This window comes from Rhincodon typus, chromosome 13, assembly GCF_021869965.1.
Source record: "Rhincodon typus isolate 14 chromosome 13, sRhiTyp1.1, whole genome shotgun sequence".
In the NCBI taxonomy this organism is placed as follows: domain Eukaryota; kingdom Metazoa; phylum Chordata; class Chondrichthyes; order Orectolobiformes; family Rhincodontidae; genus Rhincodon; species Rhincodon typus.
The window spans coordinates 67,968,529-67,994,269 of NC_063344.1; the positions used below are offsets into that span (position 1 = coordinate 67,968,529).

Consider the following 25,741-nt stretch of genomic DNA (forward strand, 5'->3'; position numbering starts at 1 on the left):
CCAATGATAACATTGGACAATCAGATCCCAGGACAAAACCTGGCTTGATAGATTGCATTTTAAACCTTCTCTTCCCCCGCCTAAGTTGGTTACTTTGGTGATTAGTCACTGAAATATCCATGAGACCCAAGATGTCCCTCAACAACACAGCACATGTTTATGACCCAAAAGAAAAAAACAAAACTAGTTGGACGAGTTAAAAAGATGTTAACACAAAATGTCCAAAAAAAGGATACAACCTATTTCGCATTTTTCCAATCTCTTAGCTCTGGACTACTGGAACTATTTTTTGAAAAATAGATTTTGCTTTTGAGACTGCTGGCATGAACCTCTCAATTCGGATGGCCTAAAACTTTTAGTTCTAACAACTTGGAGGATTTATATCCAAGATCTCCTGGCTTGGAAGCTCCACAGATTGGAAACCATTTCTGCTGATGTAACTGGCTCCCCTGAACTGAACTTGATTCATTTAAAATGACAAGAAACAGAGAAACTATTTTACCTTCTGAACTAAAGCTTAATTTTTGGTTCTGAAGTCAATTCTAAAGCAGCCGCCTTAATATGCTTATTCTGCCTGACGGAAACTCAACAGTATAAACTGTTCACTCATTAACACTATAGGAGCTTTCCTAGGCACTCAACTGCAATCATGTGCTTTCTTGTAAGTGATGTATTTGTATCACCGTTTTAAATGGACTCACTTTTTAGAAAAAAAAAGCACCTTCACACCTATGTTCTAAAATCCCAACATGATACAGGGTAGTCCCCGGATTGAGAATGGTTCTGTTCTGTTCTGTTCTGTTCTGGTGTCCATTCACAAAATCGATTCGTTTGCAAATGAGGACACAATGGAAAGCAGCCATTCACAAGTACAGGATATGCTTACATGTTGGGTCTTTAAAATTACATCCATGTATGGGATTGCATTAGTAAGTATGAGCATTCGTTAAGTCAGACATTCACAAGTCAGGGACTCCCTTGTACACTTTTCATCTCACACTGGTTGATATTTTAAAAATCAACACTGATCCATATCCAAATTGGGAGATACTGATTTTCTGAATTGGGCAGGCCATCATCTCTTCATCTTCAAACTTTTCTACTCAATAACTGAAAATTCAGCAGTCTTAAACATGGTCAAGTTCAAAATGGAAGCTAACAATTTAAAAGACTAACCCGAGTAACTGAGTGGGCACTGCACAGTGCAGAACATACATGCCAAGAGTAAACAAGTGGTTTCTTTGGGCAAGGATCACCCAAACTTGCACTCAGATCACATCTGCTCCCAGTGACAGTATGCAGACCAGAAGTTGGGATTGTCATGTTACAGGTGATTGATATGTTAATATACTAGATACCTGCCAAAAAAAAAACCCAAAAAGAGGCCAGGTGGAAACTATGATCATAAACCCTGAGGGAACTAAAAGCAATGCAGGAGAGTGAAAATAATGCAAAATATCACTACTGGCAGGAACTAGGCTGAATAGTAACCCAATAACCATTTTGTTGCCTCAAAATTATTTCCTCGTTCAGTCTTAAAATCTCAAATTGTTAAAATCTTGCAATTTTTATAAAATAAAATGTCTATATTTCAGCACATCCTTCTCACGCTCAAACCCCCATTGTTGGGTTGTTAGAGATGGACTACACCTCACCCTCAGTCTTCAAACAAGAGCTGCCTTGCGATCAAGTTTACTATAACATACACAGGGATGGAAGGTCAAGTAACCCAAAAACTATACACAGCTTGCCACGCAAGCTGAAAAAAGTTCAGTCCTCACTGTCAAACAAGACAAAGCATGAGGGTTCCTTACCTTTTCTGTGCTGCTAGTCCATGGAGCATCTCTCACCACAAAGCCCTTGGAGGTGGTTTTTGGTTCATCCACACGTGATGCTGGCTTCATGTACGCCTGCATGGCCTCATTTTCCACAACGTCTGACATCTAAAAGGAAGGAGAGAGATGTATCAAGACTTAGGATACAGACTACATTATTTAGCCCATCAAGCTTGCTTTACAATTCAATAAAATCGCTGTTTGCCTGATTGTGGCCTCAACTCTACTTTCATGCTGGGCCCCATAACCGTGAACACCCTTGTCAAGTCAGAAATGTGCCTAAGTCAGCCTTGAACATATTCAATGAGCTGGCCCCACTATTCTCTGGAGAAGATACTCCAAAGACTAATGACCCTCAAGAAATTTCTCATCTCCATCTTGGCATCAATAAGAGTGCATAGGGTGGCATGGTGGCTCAGTGGTTAGCACTGCTGCCTCACAGCAGCGGGTCTGGACAGGATGTTCAGAGGGTCAGAGTTTACTCAATGGGGTGAATGCCCTCCTTCCACACTGTAGGGATTCTATGACAGTCAACGAGAGGGAGACTTCGCCCAAGTGACAGCAGTCAAGAGGGTACAACTGGGAATTTGGTGGAGGGCAAAAGAAAGCCTAAAGTAGGAAGTATGTTGAGTGGGTACTTTGGTGAAGGGTGGGGGGAAGGAGGTACATTTTTCTTCTGGACATTCCTGTGGGGGAAGGATGAACAGCAAGAGGTCACGATCCATGTAAGTGCCAATCATTTAGGTAGAAAAAGGAGATGTGGTCTTGAAATGAGAATTTAGGGAGCTAGGTTTAAAATAAACAAACAAACAAACCAGGTCCTTAAACATAGTGATCTTAGATACTTTGAGTGTGACATGCAAGCAAGTACCAGAATAATGGAGGACAAGACAGATGCAGGTGCGGCTGGAGAGATAATGTAGAAGGGAGAGCTTTAGATTCCTAAGACACTGGGACTTGCCCTGGTGAAAATGACACTTGAACAAGCCAGACAGGTGGCACCTGAGTAGAGTTAGGACTCAGTTCTTTACGGGGCATTTTGCTGTTGGAAGGGCTTTAAACTAACATGAAATATAGCATGGAGAATAGCAAGTACATAGGAGGAGCCAGGGTAAGGGGAAAATCTGATTAAGTGTAAATCAGGGTGACTGTGTAAACGTAATGCACAGTATATTAAAAATATGACTGGAGAGTTACAGATACAGATTGCCACGTGGAAATATGATTTTGTTGTAATAGAAACTTTGTTCAAGAAAAGGCTAGAGAGTGAGTGTAAAATATTCCTGAGCACAAGGTGTTTAGAAAAGATGGAAAAGGAAGAAGTGGTAGTATTGGATAATGAGATCCTTGTAGCACTGAAGAAACAGGATGTCTCAGAAGGTTCAAGGATTGGATCAATTCTCTAAAAGAAAGAGAAACTGTGTAATTTGGCAGTTTGTGCTATCTATAGCCCGCCTACTAGTTGGATGGATGTACAGGAACAAATCTACAGCAACATTACAGAGGGATGCCTGCATTACAGAATAGTTAATTTGGGCGAAAATTTTAATTACCCAAATATTGACTGGGATACTGGTAGTGTAAGGGGCAGCAAGGGGCCAGTCTTCCTAGATCGTGTTCAACAGAATTTCTTATAGCAGTACATGTCTAGTCCAGCAGAGGGCAGTGATGACACTGATTGGGGGTTGGGATGAAGATTTGCATCAGCGCAGTCACCACCAGCAGAAAGAGGACCTCAGCAAGACATCCTCCGAGTTTGAGTGAAGACAAGCGGCCAGCAGAGGGCAGAGACAATGCTGAGATAACAAGGTGTAGAGCTGGATGAACACAGCAGGCCAGCTGATGTTTCGGGCCTAGACCCTTCTTCAGAAAATGCTGATTGGTGGTTGGGGCGACAATTTGCATTGGCGCAGTCAACACTACCAAACAGTGGTCTGAGGAGGAAGTGTTGTCAAGGGACAATTAAGGGCAACAGTCATAGGGGACTCAACTGTAAGGGTATTAGACAGGCATTTGGGACTCCATGCTCTATGGGCTGTTTTCCGGGACGCACACCAAGACCAACATCAACTGCGCCTGGAGGACCATCAATGCGCTGAAAGATGCTCTTTGGTCTGCCCGCAACTTGCTGGTCTTCCAGTTGAAAGAACTAACTCCGACCGAGTGTTGCAGACTGGCGCACTCCAAGGTTCAGGACCACGTGTTGAGGGACGCACTAAAGTTTGGGGCAGCCGCCGCCAAGGCGCGGTGGGGCAAGACCACCGTGCAAGACCCCTCAGCTGTACCGTAACAGGGCCCCGTTCAGAAACTGGGCCCAGCTGGCGCCTTCTCCAACTAGTCAGGGGGCCAACTATGACTACAGGTAGAGATGACCGCTGGAGTTTTTCTTTTTCCTTTGTTTTTTTCCCTTTAGTTGGTGTATGTACCCCCAGGGTAACCCGGGGTGGCTAGCATGACCGGGTAGGTGAAAATGTGTTTATTTTTTGTATTTTCTACGAATAAAGTATATTTTTTTAAATAAAAAAAAGTTTCTGTGGCTGCAAACAAGACTCTAGGATAGTACATTGCCTCACTGGTGCTGGGGTCAAGGATGTCTCAGAGTGGGTACAAGACATTCTGAAGGGGGAGGGTGAACAGCCAGAGGTTGTGGTGCACATCAGCACAAATGACATAGGTAAAGGGATGAGGTCCTAAAGGCAGGATACAGGGAGCTATGAATAAAGTTAAGAAATCGGACTTCAAAAAGGTAGTGATCTCAGGATTACTACAGGTTGCATGTGTTAGAGTAGAAATGACAGGATATACCAGATGAATACGTGGCTGAAAAGATGGTGCGGGGGAGGGTTTCAGATTCCTGGGGTATTGGGATCGGTTACACCTGGGCAAGACCGGGACTGATATCCTGGGGGAAGTGTTTGCTAGACTAGTTGGGAAGGGTTTAAACACTTATATGCCAGGAGGCTGAGAACCTATGTAAAAGAGTCAGAGAAGGAGGCAGCAAGAAGAACAACAAAGCAAAAACTAGAAAAGGCAGTAAGAAAGGTGGTAGGCTGAGAGACCAAGGACAAGATTCAAACAGGGCTATTAAGAAAAATGAACACACAAACACTTAAAAAAAAGGTCAAGCTTAAAAGGCATTGTGCCATAATGAGCGGAGCATCTGCAATGAAGTGGATGAACTAAATCATGCAGACAGATGTAAACAGGTACGATATAATTGTGATTACAGAGACATGACTGCAGGTGACCAGGGATGGGAAGTGAATGTCCCAGGGTATTCGGTATTTAGGAAGGACAGGCAAAAAATTAAAAAGGTGGTGGAGTGGCACTGCTGGTTAAAGAGGAAATTAAACAATAGCGAGTAAGGATATTAGCTCTGACAATGTGGAGTCTGTATGGGTAGAGTCGAGAAATACCAAGGGACATTTAAAAACATTAGTGGGGGTCATATATAGACCCCCAAACTGCAGTGATGTTGGGAATGACAGGAAATTAGAGATGCACGTGATAAAGGAATATCAGTGATCATGGGTGATTTTAATCTGCACATACATTGTGGCTAATTTGATTTGCCCAATGCCGTAAAGGGTTCGATTCCGCCCTCGGGCAACTATCTATGTGGAGTCTACACATTCTCCCTGTGCCTGCACGGGTTTCCTCCGGTTTAAAAATGTGCCGTCAGGTTAATTAGCCATGTTAAATTGCCCATAGTGTTCAGGGATTAGGTGGGTTATAGGGGGATGAGTCTGGGTGGGATACTCTGAGGGTTGCTGTGGGTTTGTTGGGCCGTAGGGCCTGTTTCCACACTGTAGGGATTCTATTCTATGAAAGGAGGAACTCCTGGAGTGTATACGGAATGCTTTTCTTGACCAATATGTGGAGGAACCAACTAGAGAGCAGGCTATCCTAGACTGTGTGTGTGTGATGAGAACGAAATCATTGCCAATCTAGCTGTGCAAGACCCCTTTGGTAACAGCGACCATAACAGGATTAAAAAAATTTTTTTTTATGAAGGTGGAGGTTGTTGATTCGGAGACTAGGGTGCTGAACCTTAATAAAAAAGGAAGCTACGAGGAGATGAGGCGTGTGTTAGCCTTGATAGATTGGGGAGAGTTATTTCAAAAAAGGAATGAGAGTGGATAGGCAATGGCAAACATTCAAGGAACACATGGGGGAACTGCAACAACTGTTTATTCCTGTCTGTCACAGCGAAATGGGTAAAAGGGTCAATCCATGGCTTACAAAATGAAATAAGAAATAGTATCCGATCTAAGAAAGCAGCATACAGATTGGCCAAGAAAAACTAAATCTGAGGATTGGGAGCAGTTTAGAATTCAGCAAAGAAGGACAAAGGGATTGATTAAGAAGGGGAAAACAGTATGAAAGTAAGCTTATAGGGAACATAAAGATTGATGTTAAAGAGTTTCTATCGGTACATGAAGAGAAAGAGATTGGTAAAGACAAATGTAGGTCCCCTACAGACAGAAGTGGGAGAATGTATAATAGGGGACAAAGAAATGGCTGAGGAACTGAATACATACTTTGATTCTGTCTTCACAAAAGAGGACACAAATCAGATACCAGAATTGTTGGAGGATGCAAGATTTAGAGAGAGAGGGAAGAACTGAGGGAGATCAATAATGTAGAAAAATAGTGGTGGGAAAATTGTTGAGATTGAAGGGCAAAAAAATCTCCAGGGCCTGATAATCTGCATCCCACAGTACTGAAGGAAGTAGCTCTAGAAATAGTGGATGCATTGGTGGTCATCTTCCAGGATTCTATAGACTCTGGAACAGTCTGTGCAGATTGGATGGCGGCTAATGTCACTCCAATATTCAAAAAGGGACATAGAGAGAAAAAAAAAGGAAATTATAGACAGGGGAACCTAACAGCAGTAGTGGGGAAAATTCTTGAATCCATTGTCAAGGATTTTATAGCAGAGCATTTAGAAAGCAGTGGCAGGATCAGAAAGTGTCAGCATGGATTTCTGAAGGGGAAATTATGCTTGAGAAATCTGTTGGAATTCTATGAAGATGACACTGGTAGAGTTGACAATGGGGAGCCAGTCGATGTTGTATATTTATTTGACTTTCAGAACAGGTTTGACAAAGTCCCATATAAGAGATTACTGTGTAAGACTAAAGCGCATGGGATTGGGGGAAGTGAATCAAGATGGATAGGAAACTGGTTGGCAGAGAGGAAACAAAGAGTAGGAATTAATGGGTCCTTTTCAAATCGGCAGGCAGTAACTAGTGGGGTGCCACAGGGATCGGCGCTGGGACCCCAGCTATTCACAATATATATTAATAATTTGGATGAGGGAACAAAATGTAACCCTCTCCAAGTTTGCAGATGATACCAAGTTGTGTGGGAGGGCGAACTGTGATGAGGATGCAGAGGTTCTTCAGCATGATCTCGACAGGTTGGGTGAGTAGACAAATCAATGGCAGATGCAGTATAATTGGGATAAATGTGAGGTTATTCACTTCAGAAGCAAAAACAAGGTGGCAGATTACTACCAAATGGCTGTAAATTAGGGGATGGGGGGGTTGGCGGGTGTGGAGAAGAAGAGAGAGGAAGAGTGTGCAGTGAGACCTGGGTACCCTCGTACACCAGTCACTGAAAGTAAGCATGCAGGTGCAGCAGGCAGTAAAGGCAGCAAATGGTATGTTGGCCTTCATTGAGAGAGGTTGAGTACAGGATAAGGAATGTGTTGTTGCACCTGGTCATGACCTCGGTGAGACCACATCTAGAATACTGTGTGCCGTTTTGGTCTCCTTTTCCGAGGAAGGATGCTCTTGCTCTCGAAGGACCGCAGCGAAGGTTTAACAGGCTGATTCCGGGGACGGTGGGTCTGATGTACAAGGAGACATCTACTAGGTTGGGATTGTTTTTGCTAGAGTTTAGACAAAATGGGAGGGTTGGGGGTGAAGAGGGGGATTCTCGTAGAGACTTATAAAATTCTAACAGGGCAGATGCAGGGAGGAAGTTCCTGATGGTGGGTGTGTCCAGAACCAGTGGTCACAGTATGAGGATTTGGGGTAGACCCATTAAGACAGAGATGAAGAGACATTTCTTCACCCAAAAAGAGAGTGGTGAGCCTGTGCAATTCACTACCACAGGAAGGAGTTGATGCCAAAACATTTAATGTATTCAAGAGGTGACTAGATATAGCACGTGGGACAAATGGGATCAAAGGTTATGGGGGAGAAAGCAGGATTAGGCTACTGAGTTGGATGATCAGCCATGATCATGAAGAATGGTGGAGCAGGCTCAAAGGACTGAATGGTCTCCTCTTGCTCCTATCTTCCATGTTTCTGTGTCCAATCCAAGAAGAAAAGATGCACTGTTTGACCTGGTTCTTTGAAATGAGACAGGACCAAGTGGATCAAATATCAGTGGGGGAACATTTAGGAGACAGTGATCATTGTATCATAATGTTCAGGGTGGTGAAGAATGATGGTCAATCCACAGTAAGATAAAAATCAACTGACAGAGAGCCAATTTCAATAGGGCAGGAATGCAGCTGGGCAGGGTAGACTCGAATGGAAGTTCACCTGCAAAAACTGTAACTGAGCAAAGGGTTACCTTCAAAGAGGATACAGCAAAGGCACATTCCTTTCAGAGAGAAATGTAGGGAAAACAAATCTGCATGTTTCTGGATGTCAAAGCAGACAGAAAGTAAGATAAAGGGGAAAAAAAAAAAAAAGTGTTGCTCCTGACTGGGATCAGGTAGAAAGTACAATTGAGAATGAAGAGGTTCAAAAAGAAAGTGACAAAACATATAGGAGAAGCGAAGAGGAATAGTGAGGGAAAAAAAACCTCGAACAGGAATCCAAAAGCCATCTATAGGCATAAATAGCAAGACTAAGAAGACAAGTAGGGGTAATTGGGGACCATAAAAAAGTAGATTTATACATGTTGGCACAGCGCATGGCTGAAGTATTCAACAAATTCGTCACCCAAGCCAAGCTGACACAGGAGGAAGCTCTGTCATCAGAAGAGCTCAAAACTGACAAGGAACAAGTGTTTGATAAACTACTGGTACTCAAGATTGACAAGACACCAGGAATGGATGAGAAACATCCAACAATACTGAAAGGTACTGGCCACAACCATTTAGTCTTCCCTAGGCTTAGGGGAGGTGTCAGGAAAAACAACCTGAGAATTACAAACATCATCCCTGTTCCAACAGGGATGCAAGGAAAAGCCCAGCAATTACAGACCACTCAGTTTAACTTTGGCAATGCAGAAGCTTCTGGAAACAAATTACTCAGAATAGAATTAGTAGTCACGTAGAAAAAGAGTGCGTTGATTATGAAGAACCTGCATGGATTTTGAGGGGAGAAAATCATGTTTAAGTTATTGGCTAGAATTTTCTTTTGGTACATGGACAAAAAAATAGTCAATGATGATAACATTGTTGACGTGGTATACATGGACTGCAAGAAGGCATTCAACACAGTACCACATGACAGACTTGTAAGAAAAGTTGCACTCATGGAAGAAAAAAGGGAATGTAACAACATGGTTACAAAATTGGTTAATTGATAGAAAACAGAGCAATGGGTAATGGATACTTTTCAGGCTGGAGGAAGGTTTGCGGTGGAGTGCCTGGGTATGGTATTGGAACTCTTGCCTTTTCTGAGACAGATTAAGGATCTGGATCTAAGTGCGCTGGAGACAATTTCAAAAGTTTGTGGACGATACTAAACTTGTAAACTGTAAAGAGGACAATGTAGACAAAAGAACAGATGAGTTAGTGAGGGATCAGATAGATGGCAGCTGAATTTCAATGTTGAGAAGTGTATCCTAGGTGCATTCTCACCAATGTCCTATACAGCTGCAATAAGATTTCTCTACCCTTTTAATCCATCCCATCTTGCAATGCAGGCAAAGACTGAGCAATCTGCAATTTAATAAAAAGGTACCAGAACAATCACAAAAGCGAGAAATCACATACATTATATAGTTTGCAGTTCAACTGGGACAGCCAATTTTTATTGGCGATAAAAATAATTTCCTGCTCAAGTTTCACACTTGTTGTCCCCTTCCTACATTATAATCAGTGACTACACTTTAAAAACGATGTCACCGGCTGTAAAGCATTTTGAGGTGGTAGCCATGAGAAGTACGATACACTAAGTCTTTCCATTCATTTACAGCTTGTAACATTGATTTACCTTATTTTTAGAAGGGGGCTTTACAAGCAAATATGGGGAATTGTCTGTTTAATCCAGCTGATTCTGGGACTCCCCACTGCACTGATCAATATTGGACTGAGGCTTTACATTTGAATTGTACAGCACATTGCCTACAGAACTGAGGTCAAGCTCAATGGGATCATGCAGTTCCAGGCTGTACGTTTAGCAATCAAGGTTTGCAGTTATACAATGCCCTTAATGTTGTAAAACATTTTAAAGATGTTGCACAGGAATTTTATCAGTCAAAAATTTGACACCAAGTCACATAAGGAGATAAACAAAATTACCAAAAGCATCGTCAATGAGGCAGATTTCAAAGAACATCTTTATAGAAGACAGAGAAGGAAAGGTTTAGGAAGGAATTCTAGAACTTGGGATTTAGACAGTTGAAGGTATTTCCACAAATGGGGCAAGGGCATCAAGGAAACAAGATCAGCACTGCAGGTGCATAGAATTCCCTCAATGATACCCAGTGGCATAACAAAGTCATTAGGAGGTCTGCTGCTAACTGGGGTGTGCTGTTATGTACTCGCTGAGCAGCGACACTTCATTAATACTTACGTATTCCTCCTCCAGGTTCAGGAGATGATCAATAGCCTCATCCACATTGTCAGGCAGACCAGTCACAGTGACACGGTCAAGATCTTCTGCCCCAGATGGAGGGAAACGAATGTCAACCTGCAGCACAGCAGAAAAAAAAAAGTGGATTTATGTGAATTACCTATATTTAAGAAATGCCTGTGGGGATACCGGGTAAAATACCAACGAGGTACATCACAACTCAGGTTAAAAAAAAATCCAAAAGAAACAATAATCAAGATAAAAACAGAAAATGCTGGAAATATTCAGCAGGTCTTTTTCTCTCTCCTCACAGATTCCAACAGTTAATGTTTCAGGTCAACTGCCCTTTGACAAAGTTGGACATAAGGGGTGGCTGGTGGCTCAGTGGTTAGCACTGCTGCCTCACAGTGCCAGGAACCTGGGTTCAATTCCACCCTCGGGCAACTGTCTGTGTGGAGTTTGCAAGTTCTCCTCGTGTCCGTGTGGGTTTCCTCCGGGCGCTCCGGTTTCCTCCCACAGTCCAAAGATGTGCAGGTTAGGTCGACTGGTCATGCTGAATTGCCCTTAGCGTTCAGAGATGTGTAGGTTAGGTGGGTTATAGGGGGATGGGTCTGGGTGGCAAGTTGGAGGGTTGGTGTGGACTTATTGGGCCGAAGGGCCTGTTTCCACACTGTAGGGATTCTAAAAATATAATGGCTGTAACACAATTTAGACCAAGTAAAAAGTCAGACAAATGGTACAGAGAAGTGAAGAATCAAAAAAGGGATGGTCTGGGAAAGGATAGAAGGCAGAAGAGATTGAGTGATGACAGGGATGGTGGTACATGATGAAAGGGCTGATAATGGGATAAGTAATAAAGGGTTGTAGAGAAGGTATACATTTGTAAAGCAAAATCTCCACCTTTTATTTAAAAAAAAACCTAAAGGGCAGAGGTAATGATCTGAAATTATTGAACATTACAGCTTCCATACTGGTTCAGATTTGAAAGAGGAGGTGGTGTTCCTTGTGTTCATGTTTAAGCTTCATTGGAGTATTGTAGGACAGAGAGGTTAAAGTTGGGAGTAAGATGAAGCACCCAGGTATAGCTAACACTTGTGGACTGATAGGTGGTCTGCAAAGTGGTCACCCAACCAATCTGTGTTTGGTCTCTCCAACGTGAACGACCCCACTATGAGCAGCAGATACAGTATTCTAAACTAAAAGAAAATGACTGGCTGATTGACATGGAAAGAGTGCTGGGGCACTGGGGAAAAAAAGAAGGGGCAGGGATTGTTTTTCATGTGTTTGTGGGGGAAAGAGGTTCATGGTTGGGTTGGAGTGGCTGTGGCAAGGGACAGTGGTGTGGAGGGCACAGTCCCTTCAGAATATGGCAAGTAGACAGGGGAAGACGTGAGATAGTGGCACCACAGCAAAGGTGGTTAAATGGCGGATTCTGTTGAATGTGGAAACTGATGTGGTAGAAGGTGAAACATAGATCTTTGCAAGAGAGAAAGGGGAATTGAAGTTGAGTTCAGGCTCTTCAGTGATATTGCTTCAGCAATGTGGGTCAATGCCATCACATCTCACTCCCTTTCTCCCTTGTATTGCCAAAACGCTTCATTCCTGCAAGACTGCCTATGTCTTGTCTCCAGACTTCATATTAATATATTTGTTCTTACAGTTATACCACTCCATGGCACAGGAGGATCTGGTTCTCAGGCAACCCTTGATCAAAAGGAAGAGCCGTAGCTTGGTTTGAGATTACCCTCACTAGAAAACTTGGAACAGGTCAAGCAACAAGATGAATAATGGTCAGTTTATCTGAACTGTTCAGGATTGGAGAATTAGAATTGAATTTACTTGTGAACTCTGGTTAACATATTGAGCACTTAAGGATGATTAACTGCACCAATGCATCATTGCGACTGCTCTTGGCGAGATATGGCATGAGTTTTCTGTCCCAGTTTTCATAACAATTGGTGAACTTTCTGTTAGCTTGATAATCCGAAAACTTATGAGAACCAGACACAATAAAGGGTCTAGGCCCGAAACGTCAGCCTCTCTGCTCCTATGATGCTGCTTGGCCTGCTGTGTTCATCCAGCCCAGCACCTTGTTGTCTCGGATTCTCCAGCATCTGCAGTTCCTACTATCTCTGATTCAACAATAAAAAGATTCACAGGTTCACAAGCAAAAAGTGAGTGTATGAGAAGAGACTGGCATCAACATAAAACAGAATACCAAAAAGTCTTTTATATGACTAAAAATAGGCATGGGCTGACTTGGATTCATAAAGGTGATTTGCACATGGCGGAGTGGAGCACAGCAGAGCCATAAAGGATTGCTTTGTCTTTACTGAGGAAGATGTTGTTACAGGAACCACAGTGAAACAGGAGGAAATTGATACACTAGAATTTAAAATTGATAGGGTTGTTATATTAGCAATTTGTACTTGCATAAGTTGATAAAACACCAGATCCAACAAGATATATCTGAAGATCCTAAGGGATGAGTGTGTGGAAATGACAGAGGCACTAGTCGTAATCTTCCAATCTTCCTCAGACTTGGATGGTGCCAGGAGAATGCAGAATTGCAAGTGTTGTACCCTTTTTGAATAAGGTTGTAATGATAAACTTAGCAATCACGGACTGGTCAGTTTAACCTTGATGGTGGGAAGATTTTAGGAATGGTGATATGACACAAATTTAAGAGTCACTTGGGAAAATGTGGGTTAAACAATAAAAGCCAACATGGATTTGTTAAGGAGAGACACAGCGTCAAAAACCTCCAGCAAGTTAGTTGAAGAGGCAACTACAATCTAGACAGGAACTGGTGGGACTGTTTTGAATTGTGACAATAGAGGTAGGGGGAAGAGTTGACATTACAGATCATACAAGTGCTTATTCCAGTACCAGTTAAGTAAATGGTCATCTGAGGCAGAAACCACCAGTCCATTCGGAGTGGAAGCATAAAAAATGCACACTATATTACCTTTTCTGATTTTGTCCTTAGTTTACAGTTGATTTTGGTCTCATGTTGCATCGTCATAGAATACAAGAAGCTCACCTTGAAGTCCTCCATAATCTTTCGGATGGCTTTTCCACGAGCACCAATAATACGGGCATGGACTTTGTGGTTAAGAGTAATGTCCTCAGATATCATTTCCTCCAGTTCAGACACTATTTTCATGATGGCTTCCTTGGCAGTTTCTGCATTTTTCTCATACCCAGTGATAGTTATTTGATCCTAAAACAGAGAAGAAGGAAATTGTTAAAATTGATAGATCAAACATAATCATGCATTATAACAATGTTTGCCTTGCTTGGCTTAGCCACTGACTGACATTATCACTTTTCCCTTCACCTGGCAACACCAATATGACTGCAACAAGCTGTCCTCACTCCAGACCATGGGCCATAGTGCCCATCCTCCTGACAACAGTGGGGAACGTTATCAACTCCTCTACATTGGGGAAAGGAGGTACAGATTGAGTGACCGCTTTGTAGAACACCCACGTTCTGTCTGCAAAAAATGACAGAGTCTCCAGTTGCCTGCCAGTTCAATACATTAGTGTTCCCACACCAACATCGGTCTTGGGATTGCTGCAATGCTCCAAAGCTCAAGTTCAAGTTGAACAATTTTACGGCTCAAGAACCTTCTCCCATGTCCTTAACCCTTTCCCCACACACCAGGCCTTATCACATGGGTTGCTACCCATTGTCGGCTACTAATACTCCCTATTAGTAGCTATTCATTCTCCCAAACTGACCTTTACTCACTCCTCTTTGGGCTGTATCTCCACCTTTCTCCCTCCTCCCCCCACCTCACCTTGTGCACAAATACCAACCTTTTCCTAACCACCATCAGTTCTGAAGAAGGGTCACTGGACCAAAAACGTAAAACTGTTTTCTCTCCACAGATGCTGCCAAGTCTGCTGAGATTTTCCAGCAATTTCTATTTCCAATTTCCAGCATCTGCAGTTCTTTTCTTCCCCTCCTGACATCATTGTTAAGAGTTAATGCCATGCCCTTTTCAACATGTAATTGAACATTACAATGAATTAACAGCACAGAAATCCCACTTGGGCCAAGTGGCCCATATGTCTCCTGGCTGGGGCATCCAGAACTAGGGTGTCACAATCTGAGAATAAGGGGGCAGCCATTTAAGTCTGAGGTGAGGAGAAATTTCTTTACTGAAAGGGCTTTGAATCTTTGGAACTGTCTGCCCCAAAAAGATTCTGAATGCTCAGATGAGGAGTATATTCAAGTCTGAGATTGGTACTTCTCAAACACCAAGTCAAGTCTTCCCTAAAGCGTGGGAGTTGGGTCCCAGGGTCAGAGGAAACGTGCTGTCATGTAGTTCCTCCTCTCTCAGGTCTTCCGTGTCTGCGCCCTACTCTTCATATGTCCCATCCCCCTCAGTTCTCACTGAAGGGTCACACAGTGCGAAAACATTTGAGACCATTTGCATTGAAGGAATTAAGAGATACAAGGATTGCTTGAGAAGGTGGAGTTGCCATGTTTGCACTTAATGGCAGAAGAGTCTCAAAAAGGGTAAATTTGCCTCTGCCAGCTTCTATGTGTTAACCAGTCTTTGCCAGCACATACGTTCTGAACAATCCTCCTCTCAACCCACCATATCCCTCTAGTCTTTTCCTACACACTTGTCTAGCTTAACTTCACACGTAGATATGTTCGCAACCCTTCAGGTCGCCATCTCTTCATAGCTGTTCTTACTTATGGAGATTGTAACATTCCATTTTGTGGGTTCAGCAGTTTATCATGCTGCACCATTGGGGATGGTGCCTTGCAAGCATCACCTACTCTTCAAGGCTGGACCTCTTCCGTACTAAACCGCAGGGACGATATCAGCATTAGATTGCCCTGGGATATTTGTGAATATTTTAAAAAAAAAAAAAAAAAGCAACGTAAAAACACAGAGCCTATGTAATGAAAGTGATCAGATCCCTGCCTGGAAATTCTCACCAGGAGGCCAACACAGATGGCATCCTTGTGGTACAAGCAGCTGCTGCCATTATTTAAATATCTGCCTTAGCGAAGGAGAGGCACAGTACCACATCCAAATTGTGTCACAGTCCGAGAGAAAGAGTCCATACCTGATTTTCATCATTCTTGTCAGGGAATTGGACATTGACATCATGATCCATTCGAATCTGAGTAATAACTGCACCTTTCCTGCCAATGATTTTTGGGTGATAACGTGGATCCACAGAGATAGTCAACTTGAAGCTTCTCAGAGCCTGTGGAGGTGGGGAGGTGTGAATAAGTCAATCTTCACTTAGATAACTGTACACAGTGTTCATAATCTTAAAAAAAGTTCTCTGCCCCAAGTGTGAGAATTGCTTCAAATGCACTCCAACAAACCTAAATGAAGCTAAAGTCAGTTCCGAGCGGATTCTTCACTAGTCTGAGTTGATGATTAACAATCCAAAAAAAGTGCCAAACCTTTGTTTAGTCCAGTGTTTAAACTTCCAAAACTAATCACTAATAACAACATAATTAAACCCTAAATATTCACCTTCACACCATGTATAGCAATGACAATAGATATGGACCAAGACAGAAAACAAGACAGAGAGAGTTCATGACCCTTTGTGCGACCAAGTGTTTTCTGATATCACTCCAGAATTGTTCAGAAGGGGAAGAACGAGGACAAGAGAAAGAAAGTGCAAAGAAATAAAAAAGAATTCTGCCACTTATGCAATGATTATACCTCTACCCACCACTGAATGAGAGTGTCTTTACCTATATTAGGAGGCTGGATGACTCGACTCATAAGTATTTAGAAGAAGAATGAGACGGGAGCTCATAAACATACAAAATTGTAACAGGATTCTACACGGTAGATGCAGGAAGGATGGTCATCCAGAACAAGGGGTCAGAGTCTAAGGATAAGTAGTAGGTAATTTAAGACGGAAATGAGGAGGAACTTCCTCACCCAGAATGGCGAGCCGGGGGAATTCTTTGCCACAGGAAACTGCTGATGCCAAAACATTGAAGATTTTCAAAAAAAATGTAGGTATAGTTCTTAGGACTAAAGGGATCAGAGGAATTGGAGACAGAGCAGAAACAATTGGACGATTAACCCCTATTATATTGAATGGTAGAGCAGACTCAAAAAGAACTGAATGACCTACTCCTGATCCTATATTTTATGTTTCTGTAAGCTAGACTAGGGTTTCTGGATTACATATGGAACAACTGCTGTTCAAGCTGGGCCAGTTTGAGATGTCTGTGCCACATGCAGGTTCAGATATCATGAATCATTCAGTAATTAAGCAAGCGTGCTTACCCGGTCCTCCTGCTCCATCTGAAGCTCTTTGACCCGTTCATTCAGTCCTTGCCGAGCTCTTTCCAGGTGAGAAGGCAGCCCAGTGATTTTAATGATGTCTGATTGCTCCTCAGGAGGGGGCACAGCAATGTTCACCTACATTTTTTTTGAAGAAGCAGAAGAACAGTTGGCAACAATACACAATAACAAAGAGCTACATCAAGAACATTGGAGATTCCAGTCCATTTTTCACTTAATTCAATCTGTGATAACGGGAAACAAAGTTAACGGAGCATGTTTTTAAACAAAGCAAACAGACACTTGAACCTATGGGCACTTAATATAGTCCAAAACAGCTTAAGTATTCTGAAACAATGAGTGCACTCAAATTACAGGCCATGAAGAACTTATAATACAAAATGCTCTACTTTCTCAGGGTATTTTACACTTTAATGGCTCTATACATGAATATTAACATGCAAAATAAAGGGTGAGCAAAGGCCAATCAGGCTCATATTGCTCAGATAATCATATACACTATTTACACATTTTATAATTAAATAAAACTGAGAAAAGCAAATCTGCAACAAATGCAGAAAAGGCTCAGGGAAATAACTTCTGTTAATGAAGCATGACTCCAGGAGACCACCCTAGGACATTAACATCGATCACTCATCAAGAGCAACTCTCGACAAACGGACACACGTTCTTCTCTACAGTCCTTTATGAAAGGACAATTGTGACTCTTCAATCATCTCATGTTTCAGTATCCTGTGCTGGAGTATACGGACTCTGAAAATTAATTCTTGATTGCCAATCAATGGCTTTGCCTATAACTACCATGGACATTTGCAAGTGCTATCATTCTCATAAAATTCAAAAGAAACTGCAAATTTTTTAAAAAGTAAAGTGATTGAAAAAAGTTTAGCCGGCTAGACCTCAGAATGAGTTCCCTGATTGGACCAGATTAACAGCCCCAATGAGGGAGCCCTGCCTGACAGATAAAAAGAGTAGTGTCAGATTCTGCACTCTGATAGCCAACACTGAATGAGGCAATATTATGGATACCAAGTAGAGCTCCATTCACAACCTGGACAGGGGTGTCACATATTGAACAAATGAGCTGATTATTGTTACATGCCCAAACGCAAGTCCGGTACTAAGAGAATAAGAAGTCACAGCAAGGGGGACAGTGCAAGTTCACTCCTTCCCCGTTGGCTGTTTGATCAAAAAGTTGATTTAATTACAACAACATTTAAACGTAAACGTACATTTTATTTTTGATACACTGGTAATCACACACAGTAAAGAGATATCACAAATGGTGGCCACAAGTTGGGGAAGGAAGGAAAAATAATTAACAGTCCAATTTTAATATTCAGTGATCCTCTCAAATACAATATCTGTCCAGGAATGATTAGAGATTGAGGCTCCATTGACTAGAGTGATGGTGTGCGCGCACGCGGCAGGGGGACTTGATGCAAGTTAGCACAATTAGTGAAGGATTTTGAAGTCATTTCCCGTGATGGGGAAAATTAGTAACCAGAGAGCAAAAATTAAAAAAAAAAAAACACCAAACAGAAAAAACAACTGAATGGAGTGCTTAGCTGATTTCAATACGCAATGGAAATGTTCTGTCATGGATGCATAATCCAATGTTACAAATAGGAGACAGATAAATACTTTAAAATGAAAAAAAAATGACCATGGAGTAAATCAAAAAAGAATTCAGGTAGCTAGTTCCCTTAGATCAGGCATGACCTAGAGGGGTTAAAGAGCTCCTTTCTGTATAAAATTGGATGATTCAAGGTTCAACAGTAACAATCCCACAAGTGAAGTCAACAATAATGAATCTCTGCCTGACAGAGGGGCTGTAGCAAGTTATGCATTAGCAAGTTTTACCTCATACTCCTCCATCATTTTGCGTATGCCACTTCCCTTCTGGCCAATGATGTAACGATGCAAATCAAAGGGTACATCCACTTCGATAGTAACAGGAACTAGTGCCTGTAAGAGAACATCCCAATGAGAAACAGCCTTTGCCTCACTGAGTCCTGAGCTACAATTTACTGCTGGTGACAAAACAGCATCTTGAAATTCCTGTACCTGTAAAACTGTTGAATAAATAGGTTAAGCCTCTGGGTAAATAGTGCTAATAAATTAGAAATCACAATTTTTGGACTGGTTCTTGTACCTGACTTAACCCCAAGCTGAAAAAGTTAGTTTCAAACGTACCAGCAAAGCATCTCTGGCTTTTTCACAGCGTTCCTTCCGCCCAGAAATGATGATGATGTCATTCTTCCGGGGTACAGAAGGATCAACCTCCTTAACTTCTCCATCAGTCTCTCCATTCTCATGGACTTGCTGCTCGAGTGCTGAGAGGAACAAAATAGGTTTTTCCAGTGTGTGGCAGTGACTGTGCACATTTTGCTGTTCAAACTGTCTTTTTATTCATTCGTGGGATGTATTTGATCTATTTGATGTAGGGTAAACATTGAGCTATTAGGAAGGAACTTCCAGAGTTTTGACCCAGAGACACTGAAGAGAAGGAGGCATATTTCCAAGTCACGGCTCACGATTCAAGGCGGACTTGCAGGTGGTGGTCCCATATACCTGCTGCCCTTGTCCTCAAAAGGATAGTGGTCACTGATTCGGAAAGTGGTTAAAGTGCATAAAATAAGAGAGAAGAATTCAGCCATTCAGCCCATCGAGCCTATCCAGCATTCAATCGTGGCTGATGTGCTTCTCAAAGCCCTTATCCTGCCTTCACCCTGTAATCCATGCCTAAATCAAGAACTCTATCCATCCCTGCGTTAAGTACAGTGTATTTCATTGATGTTGCATGATGCTGCTGCTACTACTATTACTGTCTGGTGAAGGAAGTGGACGTGACGCCAATCAAGCAGGCTGCTCTGTTCTGGGGTCAAGAATGTCTACCCAAACCCAGATGTTGTCCCAATCTTGTTGCATTTGGACATGACTGCTTCATTATCTGCAAAGTTGCCAACAAGAACAAAAGTTGTGCTCAGTGAACATCCCCATTTCTGACCTTCGGTCTTTCATAAAACCAGTTGAAAGTAGGTGTGTCTGGGACACTCCCAAAGAGGTCCTGTAGTGATGCTCTGGAGAGGAGGGGAGTGACCCTACAACAACCACCACCATCTTCCTCTGTTGGAGGTAAGATTCCAACCAGCAAAAGAGCTTTCCCCAATTCCCATGGGCTCTAAATTTTGCTTGGTTTCTTTAACACCACACATTCTCAATTGTGTCCTTTATGTTAAGGACAGTTACTCTCAGCTCACCTCTGGATTTCAGCACTTTTGCTCTTGTTTGATTTAAGATTACAATGACATCAGGAGCTGAGTGGCCCTAATGGACTGAATATCAGTGAGCAGGTCACTGACAAGCAAGTGCTGCTGAACAGCACTGTTGATGACCCTTTTTCATCGCTTTCTTGAGAGTAGACTGATGGGGCAGTAGTTGGCTGGGTTGCATTTGTCTTGCTTGGTGTTGAGGACAAACCTGGACTTGGTCAAAGAGGCCAGTATTAAAGAACTTATTTGAAGTGGGAGGGGGGGGTTGAAAAAAAGAGGGAAGATTGTTGGGGGTGGGACACAGGGCGATTTATGGACAGAGTGGTTCAAGACACAGCTGCCAATGGTGGCGTATATGGGAATACACAAGGAGGTCACAGTTGGAGGATTAGAGCCCTCAGTGGGTTAAAAAACGCTGGAAATTAGAGACACAGGGAGGTCAAAGACTGAGTAGGGTGGAGTTTGAGAAAGCATTTTAGAATAGTGGCATCAGTAGATTGAGACACCATAAATATCCAAGAGGTGATGGGTGAATAAGTCTTGTAGATAGTTAAGATTCTGGCAGAGTTGAGCTTGAGTTTATGGAAGATGTAAGATGGGAAGCAGGTGAGAAAGAGCTTTAGAATAGTTAAGTCTTGGGGAACAAATACTTGGATGGCAGATTCAGCAATAGATGGGTAAAGATAGAAAGCATTATAGATGGAGAAGGCACTATAAAAAGTTGAGTCAGGTTGCTAATTAGGACTTCATCCAAAGACAAGCTCTCTTTCTGATAGTGTCTTCTGCCTGCTCACAAAAAACAGGCTTATTTCAAGTAAAGGTGGTGTTGGGGAGGTACTCAAGAAAGTGGTATCCAGATCCAAACTTCCATGCTCTGCATGGAAAAAAAATAAGTGGCTCATCTGAGATGCTGTCTCTTTGAAACACAAATATTTTAAAAAGTTAATTGGCTGAAGTGCACAATATACGTGTACCAATATTTCTTTTACATAGTTTATAGCATTTTCAGAATTAAATGGCATCTTCCACTGTAAGAATGTATGGGGATGGTGCCCCTTGCTGTTGAGAAACAAATTCGTATGACATTTCCAAATCTCAGTCAGGTGCTCAGAAAAGAGTAGTGGAAAGTGACTGCATTAGAAAAATAATAATTTATCCTGTGACAAAACTATGGTGTGGGCAGAGTACTGTCAGAGCTGGTGATGCCACAGGGACATAAATTGAGCAAATGTCAAAGTTTAAATTTAGTAATTATGGGCACTTCTTTGCGACATTACAGAATGCCTTAATTCTGCATTATTTTATTTTTAGTGCCATTTTGTAGGGAGTATATGTTTATGCTAGTAACATCGCTATATTGTACAAAGAGGACAATCTAAGTGCATGAGGGGGGAAAAGAAATAGGATTTTTAAAAATTTGATTTATTATTGTCGCATGTACCTAGGCACAGTGAAAAGTTCTGTTTTGCATACAGTACAGGCAGATCATACCATATAAAATTCATTAGGGTAACAGAACAGGTATGTTGATAGGGGGAGATGAAGTAAGGTGGAAGGAAGCTCATGTGCAGCATAAATATCAGTATGGGCTAAATGATTTGTATCTGCACTGTAAACTGTATACAACTGGCTAGCTCTAAATACATGTTTACAAAAATTAAGTGTGAAATGCAGCAGAGATCACAATGAAACAACATTACCTGGATTCTCCTCACGCTCAGGGAATTTGATCTGTACATTATGGTCCTTGGTGATCTGTTGCACATTCAAACCTTTGGCACCCATCACCATCCTGTGGAACTTCTGTGGAATTACACACTCGATGGTCACCTGAGCTTCCTGTATCAAAGCAGAATTGCTAATTAGCCTGAGTACAATACGTTGCAGGATTTTCAGCTACACACAAGATGATGTCTCAGAGCGATTTGCAACAAAGAAAACAATTGATCTTCAAGCAAAAAGAGGAAGATCATATCGAGGCTGGGTGGTAGGAGCAAAGTCAGGGTCAGAGAGAAGTCTTTGTAAACAAGAAAAGGGCAAAAGTTAACCTTTAGTACAATGTGAAACAGGCAACTGTAAATCCCAGCTACTTCACATGACAATGAAAATAAGCAGTCATTCTAAGACAAAAGGAATAAAACGGAGAATGCTGGAAGGTAGACGTCTAGCAGGAGCAAAGCGAAAACATGTTACAGAAGCAAAGGATTAATACACAAAAACAGGGAAAAGATCATTAAGACAGGGTAGGAAACCTTGAAACAATTCAAAACAAAGATGCAGCTGATACAAAAGAAGAGTTGGAGGAACTCTGTTCACATTGGGCAATGGAGATTGAGGATTTGACTAAAAACTTGAAGCCTGTGGAGGGTCAATGCAATGCAGCACTCAGCAAAAAAGGCACCATAATATTCTGAGGTACTCAAGACTGCAAAGGCTACAGCCTCAACCTTATTAGCACTTCCAAGGAAGTTTGTTTATGGTATGTGCACTGCTGAGATAGAGTTGGGAGGTCTGCAATTAAATTCAACTAATGAATCTCAGTCAGCATAAACAGCAAGAGGAAACTTAATAGGTTAACTTTCACCCGAAATTACACGTTCCATGCACATGATTCATATTCAGTGTTGGACTGCATCAGGTACCGACGGGACTAGTCACACCATATCGTAGTAGACACGGTAAACTTTAAAATTTCTATATATCTACAGCTTGTACCATTATCTGTTTACATGTAGAGTACAACACTATGGAGATATTCAGCAGCTACAGTAAGGGAGAAAGATCAGTTTCACTTGATATTTGAATTTTAATTCTCATACATGAGCAGATATATAATGACTTAAAATGGGGATGCTAGTTGTTAGTGTCACAACTCACTGGGATAGCATTCTGAAAATCAAATCAATTCCTGGAGTTGTCACAAATGTGAAAACTTGATTAAACCCCAACAAACTGTCCAATTTTATCTAACTGCCTAATTCAGGTTACAAAAGAAAGAATATGCGCACCAATTTTGTTTTGAACTAAAGAGTGTAGAAGCATTCAGAGGAGATAAATCAGGAAGGCAAAGATGGGATAAGAGATAACATTGACAGATAAGGTTAACGGTAATCCAAAGAGATTCTACAAAGACATTAATAGCAAGAGGGCAACTAGAGAGAGGGTAGGGCCTCTTAAAGGGCAGCACGGTGGCTCAGTGGTTCGCACTGCTGCCTCACAGCACCAGAGACCTGGGTTCATTTCCACCCTTGGGCAACTGTGTGTGGAGTTTGCACATTCTCTCCGTGTCTGTGTGGGTTTCCTCCAGGTGCTCCGGTTTCCTCCCACAGTCCAAAGATGTGCAGATTAGATGGATTGGCCATGCTAAATTGCCCATAGTGTTCAGGGATGTGTAGATTAGGTGGGTTGTGTGGGTGCTCCGAGGGTCGGTGTGGACTTGTTGGGCCCAAAGGGCCTGTTTCCACACTGTAGGGATTCTATGATGATGCTATGATAACAAGAAAATAACTACCTATTGTAATTGAGTTACTTTTTAAAATGGCAAAAAATTGACTAGTTGGAGTGCATATGAAAAACTCAAATGCAAACACTACTTGTTTCTTAAAAATCCTGTTCATATAAAAACAAGACAAGTATTGTGGGTGAGGAAGGAATGAAAAAAATGGTTTGAGAAGCACAACCCAGATCACAGATGTCAATGGGCAATTTTCTTTCAGCTTTTTCGTCGCCCTCTATTCTTTGCTAGCAAGACTGATTCTCAGTTTGGGATTCAACAGCTGCCGTGCCTCTTCGAGGACAGGGAATTTGCAGAGGGAACAACTTAGAGACGGATGAGGGACAGTAGCTGGCTACTAGAGATGTTCTTTTATTTCTCCACACAGTAGAGAGACAGAAACACCTTTCTCTTCCAGGCTGGATGTTTCTGCTGTACTGTCTGTACCCAAGGCTGGTTCCTGGGTTTCAAATGGTTGTTACCATGCTGAGCCGTCCCGAGTCCACAACAACTTGTCCTGATTGACAAGCCAAATGTAAAAACTGCCTCTTAGAAAAATCGCCCTGAACACACAGAGGCAGCACCGTTCTGTCCGAATTCTCCTGCACTGCTTAAGTAAGGCAACACTGTAGACAGACCTCACAATGTGTTCCAGTAACTTGTTCTTAAAACTGCAAGCATCTTCTTTCAAAGGTTTCCTTGGTTTAAAGCAGTATTTTCTCCCATTTTTAGTTCACAGTCTCAATAAATAAGTGGTCTTTACATGAGAAGAGCGGCATATGGCTGTAAAGATGGTGTATTTTACAGCTTTTTAAAATTTGTGGACTGAATGGAGAATAACTGCTTTAGAACCACTGTTTTACAGGATTGCTGCATGTTTTGGCAAGCATTATGTAAACAGTTGTTTGACCAAGCAGTAACTGAAATAGTTGCAGTCAAACCAAAGCAGGATTGTGTACAAATGCAGTTCAGCCTGGCAACAAGTAGTTAACTGATCACTAGTCCATAGACCAGTAATCAATGACAAGAGCATCCCAACAGCCATGTGACTGGCTGTCAAGCAAATGGACAGCTTGGGGCTGGAACAAAATATACAGTGAAGTGAAGCGATTTGATCTCAGCCAGCTCAAGAGCAGCTTTGCTGTTCTCTGCATCAAAATCACTTTAAACTTGAAAAAAACCAGTTCATCTTTCCTTCAGTAGTTGCTCTAAGCTGCAACTCTTATTGATTCTGTAAAATCGAGCAGTTTACTAGTCTTGCAAAACAGTGGAAGCATCCAAAGAAGACTGAACAGCAATGTTCTGACCAGCATAAGGATCATTTCAAAAACCCACGAATACAAATCACTGAAGTGCTTTCCCAGTTTTCCTCCACTCCACCTATTTTTACCTGGCTATTTGTCTGTGTATAAAGGTAGTTTAAAGGGGAATAGAGTTTTAATTTGTAATGTTACATGCTGATAGTTCATAACTGTTTACTTGTAGCTGTAGTCTAATTACCTGTAATAAATTGTAATTCTTGTTAAGTACAGAGATCTGGTTCATGCTTTCCAAGCACCCAAATGATAAATTCAGGAATCTGATGTCCTTATTTTAAAACTTTAACATTTGCGACAAGTCTGCAAATAGCAGGGCTTGATTTCCAACATGCTATCCCAGTCAACTGTGACATGGCGCTGAACCCAAATTAGACTAATCTAGTGTAAAACTACCCCACACCCACAAAAAATAAATGCACCCAGAAGGATGCTGGCAGTGCTGGGCTGAGCTGGACAGCAAGGATCTTCATTTAAAGACTGAAGAACTACTGGCATCTATTGAATTGGACCTTAACGGGGATTAACATGGTCAAGAGAGGAATACAGGAAAGCACTCTCTTTTAGGGAATGTTCTAAGGGAAACTGGTACAATAAGTGTACAACTAAAATACGGCAGGGTGATATCACAATATTAAAATTGAGATCCTGGTAGAGGACAATGTTAGTCACAGAAGCAACATTAAGCTACTAGATTCAGGCTCAGATACTACAGTACTTTGCAATCCAACTAGGTACAAGAATTTTAAA

General features: G+C 41.9%; 1 protein-coding gene across 3 annotated transcripts in view; it reads right to left on the bottom strand.

The window, feature by feature from the left end:
* hdlbpa (high density lipoprotein binding protein a) overlaps positions 1-25,741 on the bottom strand; it is a 99,470-nt gene that overhangs the window by 3,348 nt on the left and 70,381 nt on the right. For all 3 annotated transcript variants that reach the window (XM_048604110.1, XM_048604108.1, XM_048604109.1), the window contains exons 20-27: positions 21,883-22,021; positions 19,104-19,243; positions 18,771-18,875; positions 16,890-17,024; positions 15,694-15,837; positions 13,644-13,823; positions 10,601-10,717; positions 1,815-1,943 (exon numbers count right to left, since the gene is read on the bottom strand). In XM_048604110.1, coding sequence (XP_048460067.1) covers positions 1,815-1,943; positions 10,601-10,717; positions 13,644-13,823; positions 15,694-15,837; positions 16,890-17,024; positions 18,771-18,875; positions 19,104-19,243; positions 21,883-22,021 — 1,089 coding nt within the window. The remainder of the gene's footprint in view (positions 1-1,814; positions 1,944-10,600; positions 10,718-13,643; positions 13,824-15,693; positions 15,838-16,889; positions 17,025-18,770; positions 18,876-19,103; positions 19,244-21,882; positions 22,022-25,741) is intronic.